The sequence below is a fragment of the Rhamphochromis sp. 'chilingali' genome (assembly GCF_963969265.1).
Source record: "Rhamphochromis sp. 'chilingali' genome assembly, chromosome: 4".
Lineage (NCBI taxonomy): Eukaryota > Metazoa > Chordata > Actinopteri > Cichliformes > Cichlidae > Rhamphochromis > Rhamphochromis sp. 'chilingali'.
Genome location: NC_137948.1, coordinates 31,266,292 through 31,289,876, shown reverse-complemented (window position 1 = coordinate 31,289,876; position 23,585 = coordinate 31,266,292). Strand labels below are relative to the sequence as shown.

General features: G+C 39.3%; 1 protein-coding gene across 4 annotated transcripts; it reads left to right on the top strand.

Annotated features, from left to right (window-relative positions):
- The first annotated feature begins 3,194 nt into the window (after positions 1 to 3,194).
- Positions 3,195 to 22,503, top strand: vav1 (vav guanine nucleotide exchange factor 1). Of its 4 annotated transcripts, none has more exons than XM_080880403.1 (29): positions 3,195 to 3,325; positions 3,580 to 3,675; positions 3,770 to 3,886; positions 7,291 to 7,407; positions 9,485 to 9,543; positions 11,166 to 11,231; positions 11,691 to 11,799; positions 12,419 to 12,511; positions 12,917 to 12,985; positions 13,109 to 13,212; positions 13,309 to 13,408; positions 13,524 to 13,619; positions 13,720 to 13,788; positions 13,878 to 13,964; positions 14,059 to 14,144; positions 14,232 to 14,367; positions 14,470 to 14,579; positions 15,119 to 15,220; positions 15,349 to 15,443; positions 15,531 to 15,553; positions 15,719 to 15,755; positions 17,819 to 17,955; positions 18,732 to 18,797; positions 19,057 to 19,088; positions 20,254 to 20,364; positions 21,099 to 21,186; positions 21,367 to 21,496; positions 21,893 to 22,044; positions 22,131 to 22,503. In XM_080880403.1, exons 2-29 carry the CDS (start codon positions 3,589 to 3,591, stop codon positions 22,182 to 22,184), a joined length of 2,532 nt encoding a protein of 843 aa, XP_080736529.1. In that variant the 5' UTR covers positions 3,195 to 3,325; positions 3,580 to 3,588; the 3' UTR covers positions 22,185 to 22,503. The 4 variants fall into 4 exon arrangements, with proteins under 4 accessions (XP_080736529.1, XP_080736527.1, XP_080736528.1 ...); XM_080880401.1 differs by having other exon boundaries at positions 18,732 to 18,818; XM_080880402.1 differs by having other exon boundaries at positions 12,416 to 12,511.
- The last annotated feature ends 1,082 nt before the right edge of the window (positions 22,504 to 23,585 follow it).

Below are 23,585 nucleotides of genomic sequence, written 5' to 3'. Positions count from 1 at the left end.
CTGGTATCGTCGTTTCATCCCTAATTTCTCTACCAGATCAGCTATTCTTAGTGATTTAACTCGTAAATCATGCCCCAACAAAATTAAATGGACTCCAGAGTGTGAGGCTGCATTCATGGATTTGAAAAACTGTTTGTGTAATGAGCCTGTGTTGCAGTGTCCAGACTTTACGTGCCCGTTTATTGTACAGACTGATGCTTCAGGAGTTGGGCTGGGAGCTGTGTTGCTGCAAGGTGATGGAGAGGACCAAAGACCTGTGCAGTACATAAGCCGTAAGCTCTTCCCCAGAGAAATGAAGTATTCCACAATTGAAAAAGAAGCTTTGGCAATAAAATGGGCTTTGGACACTCTGAGATACTATCTACTGGGAGGTGAATTTGTGCTTGAAACCGATCATCGAGCTTTACAGTGGATGAGCAGAATGAGAGACACCAACGCAAGGATCACGAGGTGGTATCTTTCATTGCAGCCATATTGTTTTAAGATTCGATATAGGGCAGGGAAAAAGAATGTTGTGGCAGACTTTCTTTCCCGTTCCTATGAAGAGTAACGGACTTAAGGGGGGGGGGAATGTGACAAAGTGGCTAGGACAGAATTCATTTGCCATTTGTCACTTGCGTATATTGTTATTCTGTGTTCTGTTATTTTACAGTCAGCCATAATGCTTTAATTTAGACAGTGCTGGTGTAACTTCTCTTAACACACAATATCCCGGGTTTTGTTTGTGGTAGCAGTAGTTACATTCTTTACATCCATGCATGTGTTTTAAAGCAAACACTACTAACCATCAGATCATCTGAATTTTCTTCTGTTTACAGGCACATGTCTAGTAAATTATGTTTCTTTATGTTGCTTTGGTTATACTTACCATGGTGTCCATGTTGTGCATTCAGGTCCTGTATGTGAGACGGGTGTATGGGAAGGGCCGCCCACTACTTCCTGTTTATATAGGGTCATGAGGTCAATGATTGGATCACTGGGTGTAACCAAATGGAGGGTTTTCATTTTGTATAGTATTGTTTGTTTTCTTTAAAGTAGCCTTTTGAGTTATATTGTATGCAGTGTTTTACTTTACAAACCATTTAGTTGAGTAAATGAGTTTGTCAGTTTCATGCATGACTTTATTCCTGTTCTTTGTTTAGAATTGTATTATTTGGTTTGACCTATTTTGTTTCAATGGTAGGGACTAACGAGGTCAGGTGTGGGCAAAGTCTTGTATAAAGCCAGTGGGATTTTTGCATGCCTGATTGATTGTTTTATGGTAAAAGGGAGATGCTAGCAATAAAGTATGCTTAAAAAGAACTTCAATTGTCTGCTAATGCTATTTACTTATCACCTTCCTTGCTGCTTAAGTTATGCTACATCACAATACCCTTCATCAGTCACGTCTTCTCTTCTGTTTCCTGGTCTACATGAATCAGCTCACTGTCCCGTCCATATATTTTAAACCAAGACTATGCCACCATAAGAAGAAATACCCATAAAACCCTCCCTCTGTGAACGCTTGGGTCAAATGTGTGTAACGCCTAATGTTGCTCAATCATCAGTAATGCTATTACTGTAATCCTGCAATTTCATCTTGTGGCCACAGTGGTTGCTGTTCACCATAAGTTAAACCGACTTTTCTTGCAAAACAGCTCTTCCATACTTCTTTCTTTTTTCCCCTTCCAACTCTAACCTAGACACTCAGATCATTTTGACACATTTCCTGCCACCTCAGAACAGAGATTTGAGTGAAAAGTTATCGGCCATTTTAAAAATAAATGCATATTTGAAAAAAAGCTCAGCAGTCTCCAAGAAGCCATACCACCAGCATAAATTTAGAAAGATAAATCTGATATTTAAAAATACAGATAACTCACAGTGGAAAGCGTTCCGGACTTGAATAGACCTGTTAATATTGCAACTTTATAGTTCTGAGGAAAGGATTGTAATCTAATTTTATCTTTATTATGATAAGTAACAGTAACTACAATGCCCCCCAAATTGCCAAAATCAACAGTGTTTACATTTTTATGTGGCTCTATCTATTATTTACTATGTGACAAATTTGTAGTCATGTGCACAACACTGCATGAAAATTCAATGTGTGGATTTTGCATATTATCCTTGTGACTGCATAGGCTCTCTGTCTGGGTACTTTGACTTCCTCCCACAGTTTAAGGGCTTGCACGTTAGGTTAAGTGGTGATTCTAAATTCACTGTAAGTGTGAAGCCGAGTGTGAGCAGTTGTCTGACTCTCTGTGTCAATCGTCCTGTAGACTGGCAAGCTCTTCATGGTTTACCAGCTTCCTGTCACTCTGAACTGGACAAACCGTCAAAAAAACATAGATGGCATTGAAATTTGAAATCAACAGTTGTATGTTTTGCAAGTAAAATGTGCAAAAGCCATTCCATTTCCTTCTCATATATTGGATGGAGTAAAAATGCAAAGTACCAGTGGAAGTACTTATATGGATAACAATATCCCAAAATTGTACTTGACTAAATACTGCTCTCCTGCTTTATTGTTAATGAGTGAAGGCTTAAATTACTGATATCACTAGACGGTACTTCCACTGTTTTTAGTCGCACAAAAAGAAATTCGTAAAGATTTAGTTTGAGATGTTACATCTGAATGAGTTTTGATTTTGGGGCGTCTCAGCTGTGAATTTTTTTTTTTTTTAAGTGCCAACATGAGGGTAAAATCACCCCTGGGTGCTGTCAGAGTGTTTGAGGAGATGTTTCATTATTCATTAGGCAGCTCGAGGATTTTCCTTTGATAGACAGTGTGTCTCTCTGCTGTTGAGCTTTAGGACAGATTAAATATGAACTCTGCAGTGTAATTTTGAATTTCACAGATTTATTGATGTGTGTTTGGTTCCTGCAGCGTTTTACTGCCACAAAAGTGGATAAAAAATCCTTATTGAGGCGAAATATCAGTGCGTAGATGACTAGACAAGTAATGTTTCTTTGTTGACAGTCCAGCGGCTTACTTGCTGCTTTTCTGTCTCATGTCTCACATACATTTTCATCAAGTCTCACTCTTTTTTTATCAGCTTGTGCCAGTTGTCACAACAGCAGCAGCAGCAGCTTTTTGAGTGTGTGTGTGTGTGTGTGTGTGTGTGAGTGAGAGAGAGAGAGAGAGAGAGAGGGTGCGTCAGAGGAAAAAGGAAGTTGCGGGAAAAAAGTTAAAAGCCTTCAACACAGTGCAGCTCTGCAGAACACCCACCACGGAAGAACGACAGAACAAGAGCGCCGAAGTCTGAAAATGAGATAATGAAAGGAAGACAGGGAGGTTAACATCAGAAAGAACACATAGAAGTGCCGGGAGGAACCAGTGAAGGTAAGGACCGATGGTTAAATGGTCCTGCGTTGATTTGGACTCGTACGATCAGGTTTACTGAGACAGCGGCAACTTTTTTTTTTGTTGCATTGAGTTTCAACAAAGGTGTTTCACTGAATGACAGCGTGATAGGCATTGCTGAGTGTCTGCTGTGCGCCTTTCTGATTGAACATTCATTTTGCTCTCCATTTGATTGAACGCCGCATGTCTAAGTTCTGTCTGTGTGTTTGCCCTTTTTTCTATTTTTCATTCAGAAAACCAAGATGGAGCTGTGGCGGCAGTGCGCGATGTGGTTGATCGACTGCCGAGTTCTTCCAGAGAACCACAGGGTCACTCTGGAGGGTGCACAGGTAAATAAGCAGCGACACATTCATATTCACCTGTGTGTGAATACACAAACTTGTTTCAGTTCCTCAAATTAATTCTGTGTGTGCGCTATGACAGGTGTGCGACCTGGCTCAGGCTCTGAGAGATGGCGTGCTGCTCTGCCAGTTGCTCAACAACCTGCTGCCTCAGGCTGTCAACCTGAGAGAGATCAACCTACGCCCACAGATGTCGCAGGTAAGACACAATGCCAGAGACACACACATACGCACACACCCAGACTTTTTCCTGATGCATTTCCATAGGACATTGCTATTGTTACCACCATGGCTTACTGAGGCCCTGATGCTGCATGATAGGAAAATGCTTCAGTCATTATCGGTACATCCGGGAGCATGTAGTGATCAGGATAATGATAATGAAGGAGAACAAAAGGAGACAACTAGAAGACAAAGAGAAATAATAAATAAATGTTTAAAAAAAACTCTAAAATTTTTGTTATTTAATTATCTCTTTATACACAGGGGTTTTGTCAACATTTTCCAATTTAAAAATTTATTCTTCACTTTTATAGGATTTGATGATACCAAATTGCTGCATTGTAATCCAGAATAGTCACAGCTCAGGAAAATTCAGGATTTGTGCTCGAAGCAAGACTCTTTGTGATATGTCAACTATTTTCTTATTTGACAATTAGAAACTTTTGGACTCATATGAACGACTTCGAAGCACCGTAATCGCACTGGCAGCTGGAAAGTGCTTTAATTTGATCATATTTCTACAGAGTATACTCCACAAGGGATATGATAAAAATACTTTCACCTCTTATCGTTTCTCCTCACTTTGAATATGCCTAATATTTTGTGTATACCTTTGTTATAGACAGTCAAATGAGAAAACTGATACCATTCTATGGTTAGCTTAGCTTAGCATAAAGATAAGAAACAGGCTGTTTGTGTGAAATGGGAGCAGAAACAGCTGACTTCAGTTTTTGCAGAGATTTCACAAACTACAAGCAATGTTTTTGAGGTATGGCATGTGGTTAGGTGAACCTTTTTTTTCTGGATTGTAGCAGGCAGAATACTTTCCTATCTTCTTACATTTTCTGCTACACTACGTTAGCCAGGTGTTAGCTCCAGTACATTTACAACACAGACATAAGGGCGTGATTTCTTATATATTGCTAATATATTCATTTTTAATACATACTTAAGCTATGCATTTTTTAAATATAACTCTCAAAAAGTCCTGTTGATTCCTGCCTACATTTCCTCGTCTTTTCAACTTTGTCCAAAAAATTGTTTTTGACAGTGCATGCAAGCTAAAAAACACATTAGCTAAAAAAACAAAACAAAAAACAAAAGGGTTGAACGGCATGAGATAATTAAAAGGGTGGCAAATATGAGTTAAAAACATTTGAAAGACAGGATGGTAGAATATCATAACCTAAAGTAGAGCATGTTGGGCCTTTTTAAGCTGAAATCTTAAGAAGGCCCTCCTTACTGGAGATCTGCAAACAGTGCAGGAGTTAATGGCCTTTGACATATGCATGGGAAACTCTGGGAAATCCTATGAGGTCAAAAGTGGTTAAGAAACATCCGCTGATTAACAGAAGGCCGGACGTGTACACTGTGACGTAGACTCACAGGCGTATACAAATGTGCATACACACACACACACACACACACACACACACACCTGTTGACACAATTACACAATTAGACAATCTTGTCTGTGCTCTTGCAATAAGGATTATTTTAGTAGTGTAAAAACAAATACTTGATTGCATGTTAATGTGATCTCCTGGCAGGGCGACATGATGTGTGCAGCAGTATCAGTCAGAACTAAACGTTTCCCCTTTTCTCAAATTAGAGTTCCGCATTTCCCACTGCTGAAGAGACACAGAGAGAGAGACACACACACACACACACACACACAGAGAGAGAGCAGGAAGTTATGTAAAGCGGCATATGTCTGACCACCATGTCAGTTGCACTGCACACTCTGCTCCGTGTGGTTTCTTCTGCAGTCATATTTTAGATGTCCTTCGAACTGCTTCTTTTTAGTGGCACACATTTTAGCTCATTGTGCTTGATGGTTACGTGGTCCGTGCTGCTGATGAGTATTTACAGTCTGGTCAGGGCTGTAACAAAGCGTATGTGGAATCTAAGTGTTGAAAGAAAGACAGCAGCTTGTTCCTTCTCAAACAGGCTCGTTGGCTTTGAAGATATTTATTATTAATTTGTAATCTTTCAATTTTCTAAACTTGTCAAGTTTTTATTGATTTGTTACAATTGTAGCTAAAAAAGACGTGTTTTCTTTTCGACTGCTTTTGATTTGCTTCTAAATTATTTTTAACTATTGAGAGAAATCTTTTTTTTTTTTTTAACTTGTTAATATAGTTCCTGTTTTCATGGATCTGTTCATTAACATTTCTGTTAATATTTTGAACTACTAAATATTACACTAAATATATACTAAGTATTTGAGCACAGTCATAAAGGCTGATCACACGTTCCCAGAGCCCATTGTGGCATCATCAGTTGCTCGTTTCATTTGATTGTCACTTCTAAAAAACACGAGACATTTTGTAACTTAAACCATCTGTGTTTAGCAAAGATTGGAGGTTTTGATGGCCTTCCAGTGAAAAATCACTATAACAGTGTTTTTGGGGGAAGTTTGGTCAAACATAAAACAGGAAAATATAGATTTCTGATAAGTAAGATAAGAAATACAGTCAACACCGCTGAAGACCAGGAAAAACCCAGTAGACCTGTTTCATGGCTGCCATTCGGACACAAAGTATGGAGCTTTTCAGATCTTACTAATAATATTAATCAAGAGTTCTTCTCAGATTAAGTACAGAGCCTTAATTAATGTGATTACCAACACCTGTGTTTACCTACATATTTAAATCAGTGAGAAATAAGTCTGTTGAATTATACACATTTATTTAACTTGACTGATTGAAAAACAGATTACTCAGGATCCAGAGTAAGGCTAGAATACACTGTATGGACAAATGTACTGGACCACAGGAGCTGCTCGGCCATTTAAACCCATTACATGAAGCTCCCAGCGTACAGTTTTTGTGTTGATGTTAATGCCAGAGGTGGTTTGGAGCGCTGCAGTTATTGAGTCAGCAGAGTGTTGGAAATTTTAGTGCACCATGTATCCGTGTGTCTCTCAGCACTCTGTGACCTCGCTTATGTGCACCGAATCTTTGTAGCCGAGTTGCAGCATGTAGGAGGGAAGAAAACTCACAAATTATTACGATACCAACACATTCAGCGAGCTCTTTAGAACAACCCATGCTTTCATAAATGTTCAAGTCAAAGTCAACTTTATTGTCAGTTGTGCAATATGTGCGGGACATCCACGCGATCGAAATGCAGCTTCACTCTGATCCACACTGCACAAGCAGAATGCATCTAAAACAAAAACAACTAAGTATGAGTTTAAATATTGCACTACTACATATTAAAGCCTAGATACAAGAGGTATGGCCCAATGCCCATATTTGTTATCATGTAAAAATTGCACATGTATATTTATGGTTATTTGGTTTATAGATCAGCTGAACTGAATTGAATAATATAACTTATAAAAAAAGTGATGATTGTGTTTCTGGTTTTTTTTAGTTCCTGTGTTTAAAGAATATCCGGACATTCCTGGGAGTTTGTCAAGACAAGTTTCATCTGAAGAAGAATGAACTATTTGAAGCCTTTGATCTGTTTGATGTTCGGGACTTTGGAAAGGTATGACCATGCAAAAATCTATCTTTCGGACATATTCCCTGAGTTAATTTTAATTACTGATTAACTTTAAACAAAGTTGGGTTTGAATCTGCCCCGAACCATCCAGCACGTGTCTTCTCTCTCCTCACCCTTCCTTTCTTCTCTCCACTGCGCTATCACGATGAACGCTAAAAGCTCCAAAGCTTTTAGCTTTACACTAAATGTAGTAAACAGGAAAAACTACATTCATGTTGTGACCACATTTTACGTTTGCTTTTGAAACAAATTCTCCAGGCACTCTTGCACTTTGGAGAATCGCACTACAGTTCTCCTGTAGATTTAGCTTGCCTCAGTGTCCCATCATGCTGCCTCAGGCTGACTCTGTTTGACTGAGTTTGAGATCAGGTCCAGGCCATCATTTGTGGCACTCCTTGCTTCTCTTGTCCCAGAGGATAAGTGTTTATTACTTTGTGTCATCGTCTTTTTACGGTCGTTTATTTGCTGTATCTTGCACGGATGAAATCTCTTCCTGATGGTTACACGATGAATAAAAATTTAAAGATCTGAAGAACCCAAAATTGTACCTGAAAGGGGAACTCATGATGCACTCGTAGCTCAGTCATTACGGCAGACGTCTAAAGTGAAGCATGAAGTCCTAACGCCTTACTGCAGCTTGCAGACACCCACAAAGCCCTAACAGGAAGTAGCTTGGTGATTTTCTAATGTGAAGTGTCAGAGCAAAGGCATGAATGCAGTACTCAACAGTTCTCTTTCACTTTCTATGCAGTGCAGCGATTTAAAGCAACCAAGAGTGGATTTGAAATGAGCACTTTTTTTTGTCTGTGCAAGCTAAGATGAAGCCATGTCCTCAAAATGAGTCATCAGGACATTTTATTTTTGGAGGGGGGGGGGGGGGGGGGGGTCATTTCATCAACTTTACAGTGTGTTACTGTCACTAAGCTTCTCGTTTCACTTTGCAGCTTCCACTCAGTCACCCATAACAATTTAATGTAGAAAACATGGGTGTGGTAGATCCTGTACACAAGTAAATAAAGTCCATCGGCACAAAACCTGCTCCGAGAGATATCTTATTATAATCTATTGCTTTATTAAACTGCTAACGCTTACCCGTCGGTGTGTGAGCTCTACTTTGCTGTTATAGCAGAGCTTGCATCACAAATTGCTTTTGATACAGCTTAGTTCAGTGGTTTCTAGCCATCATCTCAAGATTTAACATAGACATTTCTCTTAAGTGGAACTTCTGATAACCTATGGTGGATATAAGGATGAAAGAAGGGGTTGATGCATTTAAACAGAAAGCAAGCAGACAGCAGACGATGGGCTTAGCTAAGCATAAAACATTTTAGTATGGGAAACATCTGTTCTCTCACACAGCTGTTTGGATCTTTTTTAACCACCACTTCATCAGAAAGCTAATTAGTGTTTTCTATTGAATTCTCTGCTACTAAGATAGCAGTTTGAATTAGTTCACTGATTTCTTTTCCACAGGACTTCTCAGAACCACAGATTTTCACTTCTTGTTGCATCTTTACTCTTTTTTTCTGTCTTGAATGAAAGCAGAAATTAGACCGAAAAATGCTGACTGAGAAATGTATTCCTTAGTCCTTTTTTTTTTTTTACTTAACCAGAAGTGTTGGAAGACAAGTTTCAGCTGAAACAAGTCAAGTGGCATCACACAGAAAGAAAACATGCTGAAAAGTGAAAAAGCGTGTCAAAGAAGCTCAAAATGTGTGACAACAACAAACTGCCCCTTACTTACTTGGTTAGTAAGTTATAAACCAACATTTAAACTCGCTAATACATGCTTTCCTTTAAACAAAGAGCGTTCACTTTCATTTTAACCACTGTTTTTGTATGTTTCTGATCACATTTCACATGAAATTTCAACACCCACCGTGATTATGCTCTTTTTAATTGAACTGTCAAACAGAGCGAGAGTGAAACTAGGCCATTATTTAGTGTTCACATTTAAAGTGTTAAACAGTTTTACAGTTTCTCTGCCAGTGTGTGTTCCCACACTCTGTACAAGATTGTTAATTGTGTACTATACTTCTTTGTGTGTTTCTGTCTGTGTAAGGTCATAGATACGTTGTCCACCCTGTCTCATTCGTCCATTGCTGTCCAAAGAGGATTTCAGTAAGTACATTCCTGCCTGTAACTAAAATTGAAGTTTAAAGGGACCACTTGTGCTAACTGCTAAGTCCATGCTTGTATTCTTAGACTATCACCTTCCATCCAGCTCTCCTTTTAAGGCGACTTTCTTATGATAAGCCCTCATATTCTAATCATATTCAGGATATCTGATCCAGTGTTGTGCAATACTGGAAATTTTGGTCTTGATCTCATGCCAAATAAATACAGGGCCAGTACTGCCAATACCAGTAGCAATACCCGTAACTTATAAAGGCAGCTCATGTATGGGAGAGCAGTGTGTCATGAATTTTTAGATGAATCATCATCAGTTCGCAAATTCTGAACACATTTTAATGACCACCAAATCACCGTGAGTTTTACTTTCCACAATAATGGGTTAACACAACAAAACACAACTTTCAGCTTTTGGGGTATTTAAATGTGCCAGTCTCCAAAGCACTTTGGGTCATCTTCTGTTGTGTAAATGGGCTATAAGCTATAAATAAAATAGATGTGACAGTCAACACAAAAAGTTTCAGACATTTTTCATGGTGCACGTCTGAGGTATATTCTCTCATTTCCCAAAAAAAGAATTAATTTAAAGCAGTCGATTACATACTGGACTTAGAATCGATACATTGTTTCTATGCTCTATCATGCTACTATCGATTTGATACCACTACTATTGTTGGTGCCGATATTTGGATCGACCTACCTTTAATGCGATCTCACTGACATCATCCAGAGCCAAACGTAGCAACAAATGCCTTTAAATGCAATTGTAAAAAGCTTTATCTGCATTTTTAAATTTGTAGTATTTTATTAATTATCTGATGTGTGTGTTATCTGTTAGTGTGAAGCATTTATTATTTGTCTGTTTGCTTCCTTGAAATATTTGGGGTTTATAGAAATCACACAGACGATTTCGTTGCTGGCAGAAAGAAAACAGATGCGTTGGCAGAGAAGGGAGAAGTAACTTGTTTAAGATGGTCAACTTTTTTTTTTATAATAAATGTCCTAATCATAACTGTTTTCTGTAGAAATGTGGAAATTATGGAGTTTTAAATAACTAGTCTCAAATGGTTTATTGCACAACATGAAATTATACCCTTATCCTACCACGTGGATGTGAAAGTGCTTACTTGGGATTACTTTTTTGTTGGTCTGTGGCCATGCCACCCTAAAAGCGAGAATATAATTTTTATACAACTGAAATTGGTTATATGGACCAGAGACTTGTGGCTGTTTTTTTTCTTAGGCTGAAAGTTGGTGTAGCAGATAACAGCACTTCCTCAGTGCCAGATAAGACTGTTGTTTCTTAACTTGACAGAACGTTCCCGAAAGTTTCAAGTTTTGTAACTCATTAATTTAAGTGGCATTTAATCTTTATATTTTGAGCACAACAGGTTTTTGTTAGATTTCTGGGCACTTAAAAATTTAAATCCTTTCCATTACCATTAAATACGCCGGCTCATCAGGAAGTCAGCACCACAGTAATGGGGTTTTGTCCTTCAGCCTGGAACCTAAATTCATGCTTAATTACTAATATTATATTAACCTTTATTCAGTTGTAATTTTCACTCTCTTTTTTTGTTGCTTTAACACACTCACCTTCCCTTCAACAGGCCTTTTCCTTTAGAGGGATGCACTCTTGATGAGGAGATCTACAGCGGCCTGTCTGACCAGATAGAGTAAGCCTTTTTCTCTATAATGTCTAAATGGAGGGAGAGAGATTGTTTTAAATAGCTGCCAATTTTTCTCTCTCTCGTTTTGTTGTGTGGCTGTATGATTTGAGGATTTTCCTATAAAACTTTAACATCTTCACAAGGAAATGCTTTCATAATGCCACATTTTGACCTGTAGAAAAGTTCAAAATACTCAAACAGAAAACTACCAGCAAAAATTCTGCATTATTTTACTTTTAAGAATTAAATTTAAGAGTCTTGTCAGGACATTTTGAATTTTAATTGAATCAAACTGGGAGATGTGATGGTTTATTGCAAGTGGAGAAATGTTATATTCCACCAGCTATACAGGTGGTGTACAGGTGGTGTACAGGTTAGTGACGCTCCGTATACAGCACAGATATATTTAAGAAAAAAAGCCAAAGGTGATAACAGTAAGTACTTTGCATGTGTTTTGTGTATTAGTGATACAGTGGATGAAGATGATGACTTGTACGACTTTGTGGAGGATGAGGAGAACGAAGGAGATGAGATCTATGAAGACTTGATGAGGACAGATGAACCGCCTGAAACTGTGAGTGGTTCCCATGTGACCTGTAACCTGCAACAAAAAGGAGGGTGTAGCCTTCACTTGCAACCTGCAAACTTTGCAGGTCTTCCAACAAAGTACTTCTGCACTAAAATCTGGGTTTCACTGTGTTTCTTATCACCTCATGTGAGGCTATGACTCGGTAGGCAGAGTAGTCCGCATATCAAAGACTCTTAATCAGATTAGAGTTTTACTTGCAGATGTCTAATATATACACCTTCACCCGAAGCATGTTATTTTAGATTTTTTAGAAACCTTTTAGTCAGAATTATTCAGTAAGAAAAGAGCAAGAAGGACAGTTTGAAATATTAAATACAATTTTGTGTAGCAGGAATAATAATTTTTCTTTGTCTTTCCAATCTTATTAATGTTCTTAAAACCTCCTTTGGTTTTTGAAAGTCTTTGTGGGTCAAGGAACCGCAGTGCCTCAGAGCCTATGTGCCAAAGTTTTCTGTTTGACTTTGATAGGGGTTGTTTAAACTTCTCTGTTAATGTTTAAATAACTACTGCTACTTAAACACCATAACCCATTTCTTTTGTATAAGGCAAGTACAAACAAAAGCAAAAAAACCCTCATTTGACTTTTTTTTGTGCCCTTTAGCAGCAGAAAACTGGTGTGGACAAGAGAGAGTGCTGCCTGCAGGAGATCAGACAGACGGAAGAGAAATACTCAGAAACACTGCAATCTATACTACAGGTGTGCACACACCCACAGTCTGATCAAAGAAGATCGGTGCATTCATATGGCAATAAAAAAAACGACTCATAATGACGATGACAGAGCCCATCTTAAAAAACATAAAGGAGCTGGGGGAGAAAAAATGTGAATTTCTGAGATCTTTTAAACTTAACACAAAAATGTTTTAATATTTCTGAAATTCAAAGCTCACACATTAAAAAAAAAAAAAAAGAAATCTGAATTTCTGTGAAATTAAAATCACAAATTTGCAAAAAACATTTTTACGTAAGTAACAACATCACTTTTTATACACCTGTTCCACACCTCTTTCAATCCTTCATCATACATCACAAGCACACAAGTATAGAGAACTCATGCACAAAAAAAATTAAAAATAACACTCATACTCGCTCTTCTGTGCAGCACTTTATGAAGCCTCTTCAAAGGTTTCTCCAGCCACAAGACATTGAAAGTATCTTCATCAACGTACAGGTAAAGAAGGTGTTTACCTCTACACCTGCATGATATACCCACTTCATGGAAAACCTTTGTTTACATAGTGTGTGTGTGTGTGTGTGTGTGTGTGTGTGTGTGTGTGTGTGTGTGTGTGTGTAGGATTTGAATAAGACCCATTCTGAATTGCTAGAAGAAGTTCAGAACTCTATCCTAAATAATGGAGCCAGGAATCTGTTCCAGGTGTTTGTGAACTACAAGGAGAGGTATATCGCTCGTGCAGAGACACACACACAGATCCACTTGTTTATCTTACAAACAAATGTATGAAAAATATGTTTATGTATCCCATCTCTCGCCAGGCTGTTACTGTACGGTCGTTACTGCAGTCAGGTGGAGGCGGCAACAAAACACCTTGACAAGCTTTCAAATGCGAGGGAGGATATCAGGATGAAACTGGAGGTGAGGAGGAAACACACGCTCCATTTTAGACATATTTAAATAACTTCATGCAAATTTATTTGATCATCATTTCTTGTTGTTTAATACTAGTTCGCTCTGTCTGTCTCTCTCTCAGGAGTGTTCAAAGAGAGCAAACAGTGGACGTTTTTCTCTACGAGATTTACTCATGGTCCCCATGCAGAGAGTCCTCAAATACCACCTGCTATTACAGGCATGTGTTTATACTTCATACATGGTACTTACTGTATCTTCAGTTTCCAGTTGGTTTTATCCAGCAGCTTTAATTTGCCGTGGCTTGCTTGTGTCTGCAGGAGCTGGTAAAACACACCACTGACTCAACAGAGAAGGAGAACCTGCGAACAGCTCTAGATGCCATGAGAGTAAGTGTGTGTATTTGTGTATTTCTACTTGTATGTAACCTGAAAGTATGATACTTAATCCTCGTGCATGCATGTGTGTGTGTTTCCAGGATCTGGCGCAGAGTGTTAATGAGGTGAAACGAGACAATGAGATCATCAAGCAAATCACCACATTTCAGCTTTCCATAGAAAACATGGTGCGGTTACACTATTTCATTTTTAATGAGTCTCTCTTTGGTTGTTGTTTGTATTTCCTTTCTGCTCATCCTCCCTCTCGTCCTCCTTCCTCAGACTCAGTCTCTAGCTCTCTACGGTCGTCCCAAAATCGATGGAGAACTAAAGATTTGCAGCTCAGAGAAAAGATCGAAACAGGACAGGTGCGTGTGTGGCTGACGCACGTCTCATCTGATATGTTACAAGCTGTTTTTTGACGTTGCGTTTGTGTGCGCTCTGCTGTTTGTCAGGTACGCGTTCCTCTTTGATAAAGCCGTGTTTATTTGTAAGAAAAAGAGTGGAGAAACTTTTGAGCTGAAAGAGATCATTGAACTACACAGCTACCAGATACGAGATGAAACCACAGGAGAGAAGGACAATAAAAAGGTCTCCAAATCTGCACTGAGACACCTGTTACACACAAAACAAGATCGGCATAAGGCATCTCAATAGGACTGACTGTGTGTGTGTGTTTTTGTATGTGAACAGTGGTCCTATTTGTTCCTCTTGCTGGATTGCTACGGAAGGTCTGGCTATGATTTATTCTTCAAAACCAGAGAACTGAAGAAAAAATGGCTGGAACAGTTTGAGATGGCTCTGTGAGTATTAAATGTGGACGTACAGCTGAGCACTAAAAACAGCAATCGGAGAACTATGAAGAATATTTAGCAGCTAAAGTTCCAGAAACTATACTCAGACTTATAGACTAAAAAAAAACAGTGAGCTCTTTCAAAACACCTCAATATGTCAGCAAACCAGAGCTGGGATAAGTTACTGCAGGTTTTAGGTTGTTAATTGTTTTTTCCTCCAAAATATTACATTTATGTAATGACGGACTTTTGTGTTGTCGAACATACAAAATAAGAAGCGGATCTGAAAAAGGTTGGACATGGAAACGTTTAGTTTTATGGATTTCTGTTGTTGATTTAACGCATCAACCTGCTATTTGTTACATTATTTGCAGTCTCACTGCACTGGCTTTGACTGCTTTTTCATCGCCAGTCTCTCTAAACGGATACCTTATGATTTGTACTTTTACCAGAGTGAAAGTACCAAAGTATCTGGCACTGAAAAGCAGCTGTTTGAATGCCTACTTCCCCCCAGCTGAGGTCAAAACAGTTTCGCTTTATGCTTACAGGTCAAATATGAGTCCTGAGAACTCCACAGCAAATAACCATGACTTCCAGATGCACTGCTTTGAGGAAACCACCTCCTGTAAAGCTTGCTCAATGTTGTTAAGGTACTTCTGTTATTCTATTATTCCTCCAACTAGTTAACAAGTTAGCTCCTGTGGAACTGTATTAACAAGTTAACAAAAAAAAGAAAAGGAATCTCCTCTAAAGGTAAAATTTCTCAATGTGTCTGCAGGGGGATATTTTTTCAGGGCTATCGCTGCACTCGCTGTAAGATGGCAGCACATAAAGAATGTTTAGGCAGAGTACCCGCCTGTGGACGAAACTCAGGTCTGTATACGTGCACACATGCATATGTATGTGTTTAAACACCGCTACTAATTAGTCTAATGATCAATTCTGCTTTTAAAATTACAGATCATTCTGTTTCTGCAAAAAAGGTATGTCTACATATATTTCATACTGTAAACTTCCAGCTCAGCTGGTGGATAAAGCCTCTTTGGGCTTTTTATTCCCACTATTGTACGTGCCAGTTTTAATGGATGGATGTTCTTTGGGACTTGCGCAAAACTTTGCTTCACCGTTTCTTTCTTTTGCTCCTGCAGAATAAAGCTCAAAGGTCCTCTGGTCATTCCAGCATTGGTAAGCAATTCATGATATATCAGCTTATAAAGCCTACTTCTACCAGCATGTTGAAAGCATACAGCACAAGACTTTCAGGTTCTGAGGTTATGTTTTTGTTCAACACTCAAATATAAAGCTGTAGCGATGTGTCTTCCCTAGTTATAACCTACATACAATTCATATATCTTGTGAGTTGTGTTATCATAAAAGTGCTTTCTTTGTTTGTAAAGTTATAACCAAATCTATATATAGTGACCATTTTTAAAAGCCTCTCTGCCATCAGCTTTAATCTCTCTGTGATCTTCTCTGATAAAGACCCATACCCTATTATGTCGGACAGCTAGAACTTCAGCAGGGCAATTATCATTTTCTCCTCTATTAGCAGCAGAGTTCACCATAAATAATTCAGATAGTTATATATCACATTATCAGCAAGTATTCCCAGTCTGCTTTTCCTGCCTGTATGGTTGTATTTTATTGTGATGTGTTTAACGGTGATCTATTTTCTATAAGACACTAAGTGCAAAGTGACATAGGCGCTTGGCAACCATGCTGACTAAAATAGATCGCAGCGTGTTAACAATCTGTAACTAATCTGTCTGACTGATTGCAGTCAGTATAAGTTTGACTGTGACTTTTTTGAGAGCCATCAGGTGGCTGGTTAATTCAGTTAAGGTTGAGAGTGTTGCACACTTAATCTCTGGTCACCCCAACTGCTTGCGGCTGTTGACCGAGCAACCTGATTTTTTTCCTCATCAAAAGAAGGTATTTTTTTACTGTAGTGTGTCTGTGTGCACGGGGTCTTATTGTTTACATCAGCACTGATTTATATTAGAGGGTATGGCTGTCTCTGTTCTTACATGTGCATAAGAGTAAAGCATAAAGCAGGAAGAACAGCAACAAAAGCTCAGCACAGAACAGAGTAGAGATCGTCAGACACAGAATGAAAAAGAGTGGGGTGGAGGTGGGTTGCAGAGTGGCTTGCTGCAGCTGCAGGATTAAATAACCCCACTTTATGAGGTTTGCCTGCTGAGTCATCTGTTGTTGTGAGCTGGCATAGAAATCAGCTGGTCTTCTGGAAATGCGACGGAACTAAACTTTGCAGCCTGTCTGATTCATTTTCTTTGACGCTGATAATCTTATCGCTAGATGCACGTTTTAATACCTTATCTTTTTGCCTCTTGACCAGAAGAAGATTATTTCCCTTACTAAGAAGGCATAAGCATGGCAGATAGCTCCACCTTTTTGATTCTGAAGATTTTTTCTTTCTGACGCAACCTCAAAGAGATTTATGTTTGTAATGCGATGTCTCAACTTTAGGAATTTACGAAAGCCCACGGAGTGACCAACGGATTTTTAGGTTTCATTTTATGTAATATTTCAAAAGTCATGACTGAACTGTGACTCACTGGTTGTAATGACTGGAATAAAAGCAACACTCTTGTAAATATTTTCATTCTTACTCTTTTTGTTTTGTCAATCAGAGTCCTGAGGTCAATATCTTGGTTTATCTCCCTCCAGTTCTGCCCAGAAACATCACAGCAAGTGATTTAGCTTCACCTGTCAAACATATCAGTGTACTATACCCCCAACCCGATTTATTCAAGTTGCATAACAGGGCTGGTAAATAAATGAGGATGGTTCGCTTACGTCTGAATGAAAGTGCTTTCCCCTCATTCCCTTCGTTTTTTTATTCTTACCGATTGAGCCGTGAGTTCAGTACTTGCAGCGAATGAGATGTTCTCACAGTCTTCTTTTCTGAGCCCTCTTTTAAGGTAGAAAATATCAGAGCGACAACCATTAACTAGTTTGTGGACTATTTTCAACCAATTTATGCATGTTGATGGGAACCCCACTCGTGTGTGGTTAATGGTAGCCCAGTTTAATTTATCTAAACGGAGCATCATGGTAGGCGGGGATAGGGGATGTTTTTGGTAAACTTTGTCTATCTGAAATTAAAAGTTTTTAAAAATATGCAGAGAATAGTTTGATCCAGTTTGATTCGTTTTTCCAGGAGTACTTGCCTTATTGCAGCTCTTCCAAATATCACAACCTCTCCTTTTTCCTCTTTCTGCTGTCAGGATATCCTAAGATGGAGGTAAATCAGGAGTATTATGGCATGCCGCCGCCTCCTGTGGGCTTCGGCCAAGCGCTTCATCTCTCCAGAGGGGACGTCATTGAGCTGACCCGCGCTGACGCAGAGCTGCCCTGGTGGGAGGTAGGCCTAAAAAACATAGCCATATACATGCACTCCATTCTGCATTCAGTAAACTGAAGAAGGGGAGGGGTGAGGGGGGGTCATGCATTATTTTTTAGACTTTTCAAGGCTCGTTTCCTGTGGTTACCGTGTAGGTGTGAGAGGCTTTTGTCTTTTTTCAGTCTCTTTTGACATTTTCCTCTCTGCGTCTCAGTCTTCCACTTCCTCCCTCGTGCCAAACCTGCACTTGTATCTGCATGCAGTCGCGATGCTGTGTGACAGTTTTGATTTGGAAAATAAGCGTAATCTGACGGCAGAAATCCACAGAGCCGCTCAGGTTTCGCGGCCGTGCTTTTTGTTCCCGCTGGCTCACTGTGGCACAGTTTACTGAAAGTTTCATTCATGAGAAAGAAAGCATGCGCTGAGAAGAGTGAAAAACCTTCATGCGTTTGAACCGTCTCACTGTCAGCGCTGCATAAATGGGCTCAACACAGTGTCTGTGATTTTATCCATCAGGACTTTAAAACATGTCGTAGTGAAATAGTTTTTAACATTTTGTTAATAGTTAACCAAAAAAAATTGATTCACAAATCAGGTGTCAGCCAGCTCTTTCATGCTTCACAGTACTTCCTCATTAAACCTCTGCTTACAGATTTTTGATGTGTGACTTACCTCAGATTGCTATCTTTTGTATATGAGTAAATATTTTTACAATTGGGGTCGATTGCTTGATTTACCCTTCAGTGACTGATCGGTTGACTCAGTCTGATCATGTTATTTTCTATTATGTGACATAGGGAAGAAATCTAACCAGTGGTCTAATGGGATGGTTCCCTTGCCAAAAGGTTCAGCCCTACCTCACTGTGAGTACAATCCAGCAGCCAGTAAGCACCCTACCTTTTTCCATTTTGAAAACAAAACAACATTTTCAAATAGATTTAATTTCCCAGAAAGGCATAAGCTCAGAACAGCAAACAAATAACTGACTAAATTTAGCACAGCCAAGTGGTTTTTGTCAGCTTGCATATTCCTGTAAAGAAAACAAACATTAAGCAGAAGGAAATGAAAACTTGTTATCAGCCTTTTTATATGTGACTTTTCTGTGATCTCACTACTTTCCAGAGGCCACCCCAAGACCTATCTGGCTTCAACTGGTGAGTATTGACAGGAACGGGGCAGAATTGCTCGCTCGCCGAGCTTCTGCTTACCTTGGTTAACCATGGTCTGATTTTTTTTTACAGTGCTGCAGTGTTTGCAAAACTCAGTGGGAAACACCACAGAGCCAACACATAGAGTAGTACTAGTTAACAGACGCAAAAGCAGAACCCGATACTGAAAATTACAGGCGTTTTAATGGCAGCGTTTGGAACACTCTGTAACGCTCAAACTGATGGGATGTACCGTACACTGTGGTGATATGTGATTCGCCCCCAGGCTCGTGTTGATGACGATGACGACGGCATTCTGAGCCCTCAAAGTAGTGATTATAAACAGCTTTTTAATCACACCATTGCCCTCCTGAAGGACAGCGTGTTAGAAAATGTGTCAGTTTGGCGACACCTGGTGGTAATGAAAAGTATGACATTAAGGACAGGAAAGTGAACACGACTGATCATGTACAGTCAGACAACATAATTTTTCTTATAAACAGAGCTTTCCATTATCAAAATAATGGATCAGAGTTTGTAGAGAACAACATCAGCTTAAAGCTCGTTTGAAAGTATTTTTCAGAATTATGTACGCTTGTGCAGGGAAATGCAACCGATACATTTAATTTGATAGCTTTTTAAGATGTGGTTAAGGTGTGAACTGATGGGCTTTCAACTAAAGCATTGGACTAAGTGTAGCCTACTATTTTTCTTTATACAGTCTTTCTGGTAAAAACCCCTAAAGGCAAAGCTTCTTTCACTAGCTGTCAGCGAAGAGCGAAGCCAGAGGGGTTTTGTTTTAGGGCTACCCACTTTAATGAAATATCTCACAAATGTCTTCAGGGGATTTCTTCAAATTTGGCTCAAAGCTTGCCATACTGACCATTTTTCACATTTGTCTGGATCCTAAATTTTTAACACTTTGGTGCTGTTTGTGAAATGATTGTTTCTTTGTAATGACACTCATATTTGAATCATTGTCTGCTCTCACGTCTATAACTGTCAAAGAAGGCCAAGTAATGCTGTAGTGACAAAGTGTGTGTTTGATAGCAGTGTAACTTGATTGGTCTTGTGACTGTTGTCAAAAAATAACTGTGTGAATTAATGTTGCAGAGGCTACAGTATTCACTCAAAATAAACTGACGCTCTCGTTCTCTCTGTGTGATTGAAGGTTTGCGGGAAACATGGACCGCACGGCCGCCAAAAACCTATTAATGTCCCGCTCTGATGGTACCTTCCTCGTGCGGCAGAAAGATGGAGGAGAGTATGCTATCAGCATTAAGTAAGACATATATCAGTTAAAGTACTGTTTGATTATCTATCTGTTGATTTGAAGATGGCCAAATTACAAGCAATTTTTTTAAATATTCTATTATTGGTCCGATTGCATTTCAAACCTTAATTGTTAAAGGATAAGCTGCATATCTGCCCTAAAACAATAAGAAAGAGCACTTTTTTTTTGCACACGCTGGAGAGATTATATATCTCGACTGGCCAAGCTAGAGGAGGTGGCTGGGGAGAGGGAGGTCTGGGCTACTCTGCTTTGGCTGCTGCCCTCGCGACCTGGCCCCCGGATAAGCGGAAGAAAATGGATGGAAGGATGAACATCTTTTTGCATCAAAGGAGCATTTAACTTAATAAAATCATACAAAACGTCATCAGGAAATATACTGCATTGTCATCCTCTTGTAAAATAAACCTCCTCTTTAAAAAGTTCCCCATCCAAAAAACGGTTTGGAAATTTGGAGATGTTTCACCAAACACGTGTAATGCGTAAATGTGCAGTAAACGAAGTATCACTTCCTCTCAAAACCAAGGGAAACAATCCAGACTGACAAAGCATTTAATGCATGATCTGTTTATAATTCATGAGCCAACAAAATCCATTCATCTTTGCAGAAGTGAAAAATTCTCGATTCTGTCGTTGGAGAGCCATCGCTATGTTTGCCGTTCAGCCTCCACGTGGACTGAGTTCCCAGACTGTGGCTTTTAATATTCACCTCTCTCCTCCCTCAGGTTCAACATGGACATCAGACACATTAAGATCACCTCTAGTGAAGGCCTCTACCGCATCAACGACAAGAAGGCCTTCAAGGAGCTAGTAGTAAGTCATACACAGTCATAAAGCTGAAGCACTGCCTCAGAGCAAGAGAAACCAAACCTACCGCTGAACATTATCTTTAGTGCTGGATTGCTGACCTCAGCTCGTCCTCTCTAACCACAACTAACATCTCTCTTACGTTTCTCACGCTTCTTTTCTCCTCCCGCCCCCCTCCCATATTAGGAGATGATTCAGTATTACCAGCAGACCTCATTGAAGGAGTACTTTAAGGACCTGGACACCACACTTTGTATACCTTTCAAACAACCGGAGCAAAGCAACCTGTCTGACAACATGCCCAATTTCACACCAGGTACAGAAGATCTCCATCACCTCCTACAGTCCTCACTGTGATCACCAAAGTCGTCCTCTGTGACTTGCAAATGTCTGTGCAAAATGACAGAGCAACCCACCTCCTAGTTTTGGAAGTGCAGATCACTACAGATCATGGAGCTCTCATATTCATTTTTATCACGTTTCTTTATTTTGAACAAAAGCAAGAGTATAGAAATGACTTTATGATAGCCGCATGAGTTCTTTTTGCCATCTCCAGTCTTTATTGTAAGTTAAAATCTGCTTTAACTCTGTTTAACATGAGTGGTGATGATAACGCTCATGAAAACTCCTCTGCGAGGAATGGGGTAAGACTGTTTCCCCAAAACTATTCCTTTAAGCTGTTCCATGCTGCAATGTGGGCTCTGTCTCACAGGGGGCAGCATGAGGAGCTTTGGCGTCGCAAGGGCCAGGTATGACTTCTCGGCCAGGGACCGCTCCGAGCTCTCGCTGCGGGAAGGAGACACCATCAAGATCCTTTCCAAGAAGGGTCACAGTGGCTGGTGGAAAGGAGAGGTGTACGGCCGGGTGAGAGCACGGAAAAAATGTAAAAAAAAAATTTATTTTTTATTTGCTGTTTTCTTGTCTGACCTGCACTGCTCCTGTGTTTCCAGGTGGGGTTCTTTCCAGCCAACTATGTGGAGGAGGATTACTCTGACTACTGCTGATGTTCCTATGGATGTGATATGTAGACTCGTTCTCGATGTGTAGGGGTCTGTGTGAGGGACTGCATTAACCAACATGCAGGAGTGTGGCTGTGTGTATGAACGAGAATGCCAGTAGCTACTTGTGATTATGTGATGAGTGTCTAGTGATGTGAATAAAATCTCTGTTCAGCCAGCTTGATGATGTCTGGTTCATGTATGGATTTTAACCATATCATTATATCTACTCGAAATTTACAGTTTACAACACCACCTCTGTGTTGTTTTTAAGCTCACGTTTAAGTGTTTGTGTGATCTCATGTGAAATTAAATTAAAAACTGAAAAAAGGGTGTTTAATGTACATCGTGTATGCAGCGGATTTCCGATTACCAAAGCAGCAAATGTGACTTCATGTGGTGCAGTCTTAAAGTTAAAGCTAAACCTAAAGCTAACTGACAATTCAGTTCAGCTCGATTTTATTTATAAAGTTCCAACATTTGCCTCGAGGCGCTGTATAATGCAAAGCAAAGACCCAAAAATAACAGTGAGACAGTGAGAAGGCAAAACTCATTTTTAACAGGAAGAAACCTCCAGCAGAACCAGGCTCAGGGAGCAACAACAACAAATAAAAAGGTTTTAAAAAGAGGCCGTGAACAAGACAGTTTTCTTTATTTGGACTGCAGTCTGCAACCCGTAAGAAACCAGGAGACCAAGAACATCAGTAGACCACCAAACACAGAGAAACATAGTGGGAGGTTGGGGGTTGCAAAGTAGGTGTTTAGTGGTTAAAAGGTTTAGCCAGTGTGGAGGACTGACACTAAAACCACTACAAGAGAAACAAGTACATGATGATTTGTTTCTGCCATTGTAGGGAAAAGGTGAAGAACAGTATGTGTGAACAAGTGCCCTTACTCTTTCTTTACAGTGCATGCATGTAACTAACTGCTGTGTTATTATTAATTATTAGTAGTAGTATTAGTAGTAATAGTATTACAACAGAGTATTTTAGGCTTGGTTTGCTGTATATAGTGTGTATTGTTAGAAAGTAATGCATAAAGATTTAGAATATTGTGTCACGTCTGACCTCTCCCTCAACTTCAATAGATACATGTGAAGGTCAAAGTGATAATAATACTATGAAGAGCTATTGTAAACCTTCTTACTGCTATTGTTTGTATTGACAGCATATGGAGAATGATAAATGGGGATTCTAATTATCACATTACTTTGGACGTTACTTGGATCTCTTCTTCAATGTCAAATAAGGTAAAACTTGCCTTTTATTTTTAAAAATGATTCAAATTCTTGTATTGGCAACAATTTGGAAATGATACTAGTATATAGGGATTCTAATTATCACATTTGACGTCTTCCCTTATTCAGCAGTTGTTGTTTGTCTTTCCACAGCTGTGCACGACTGTCCT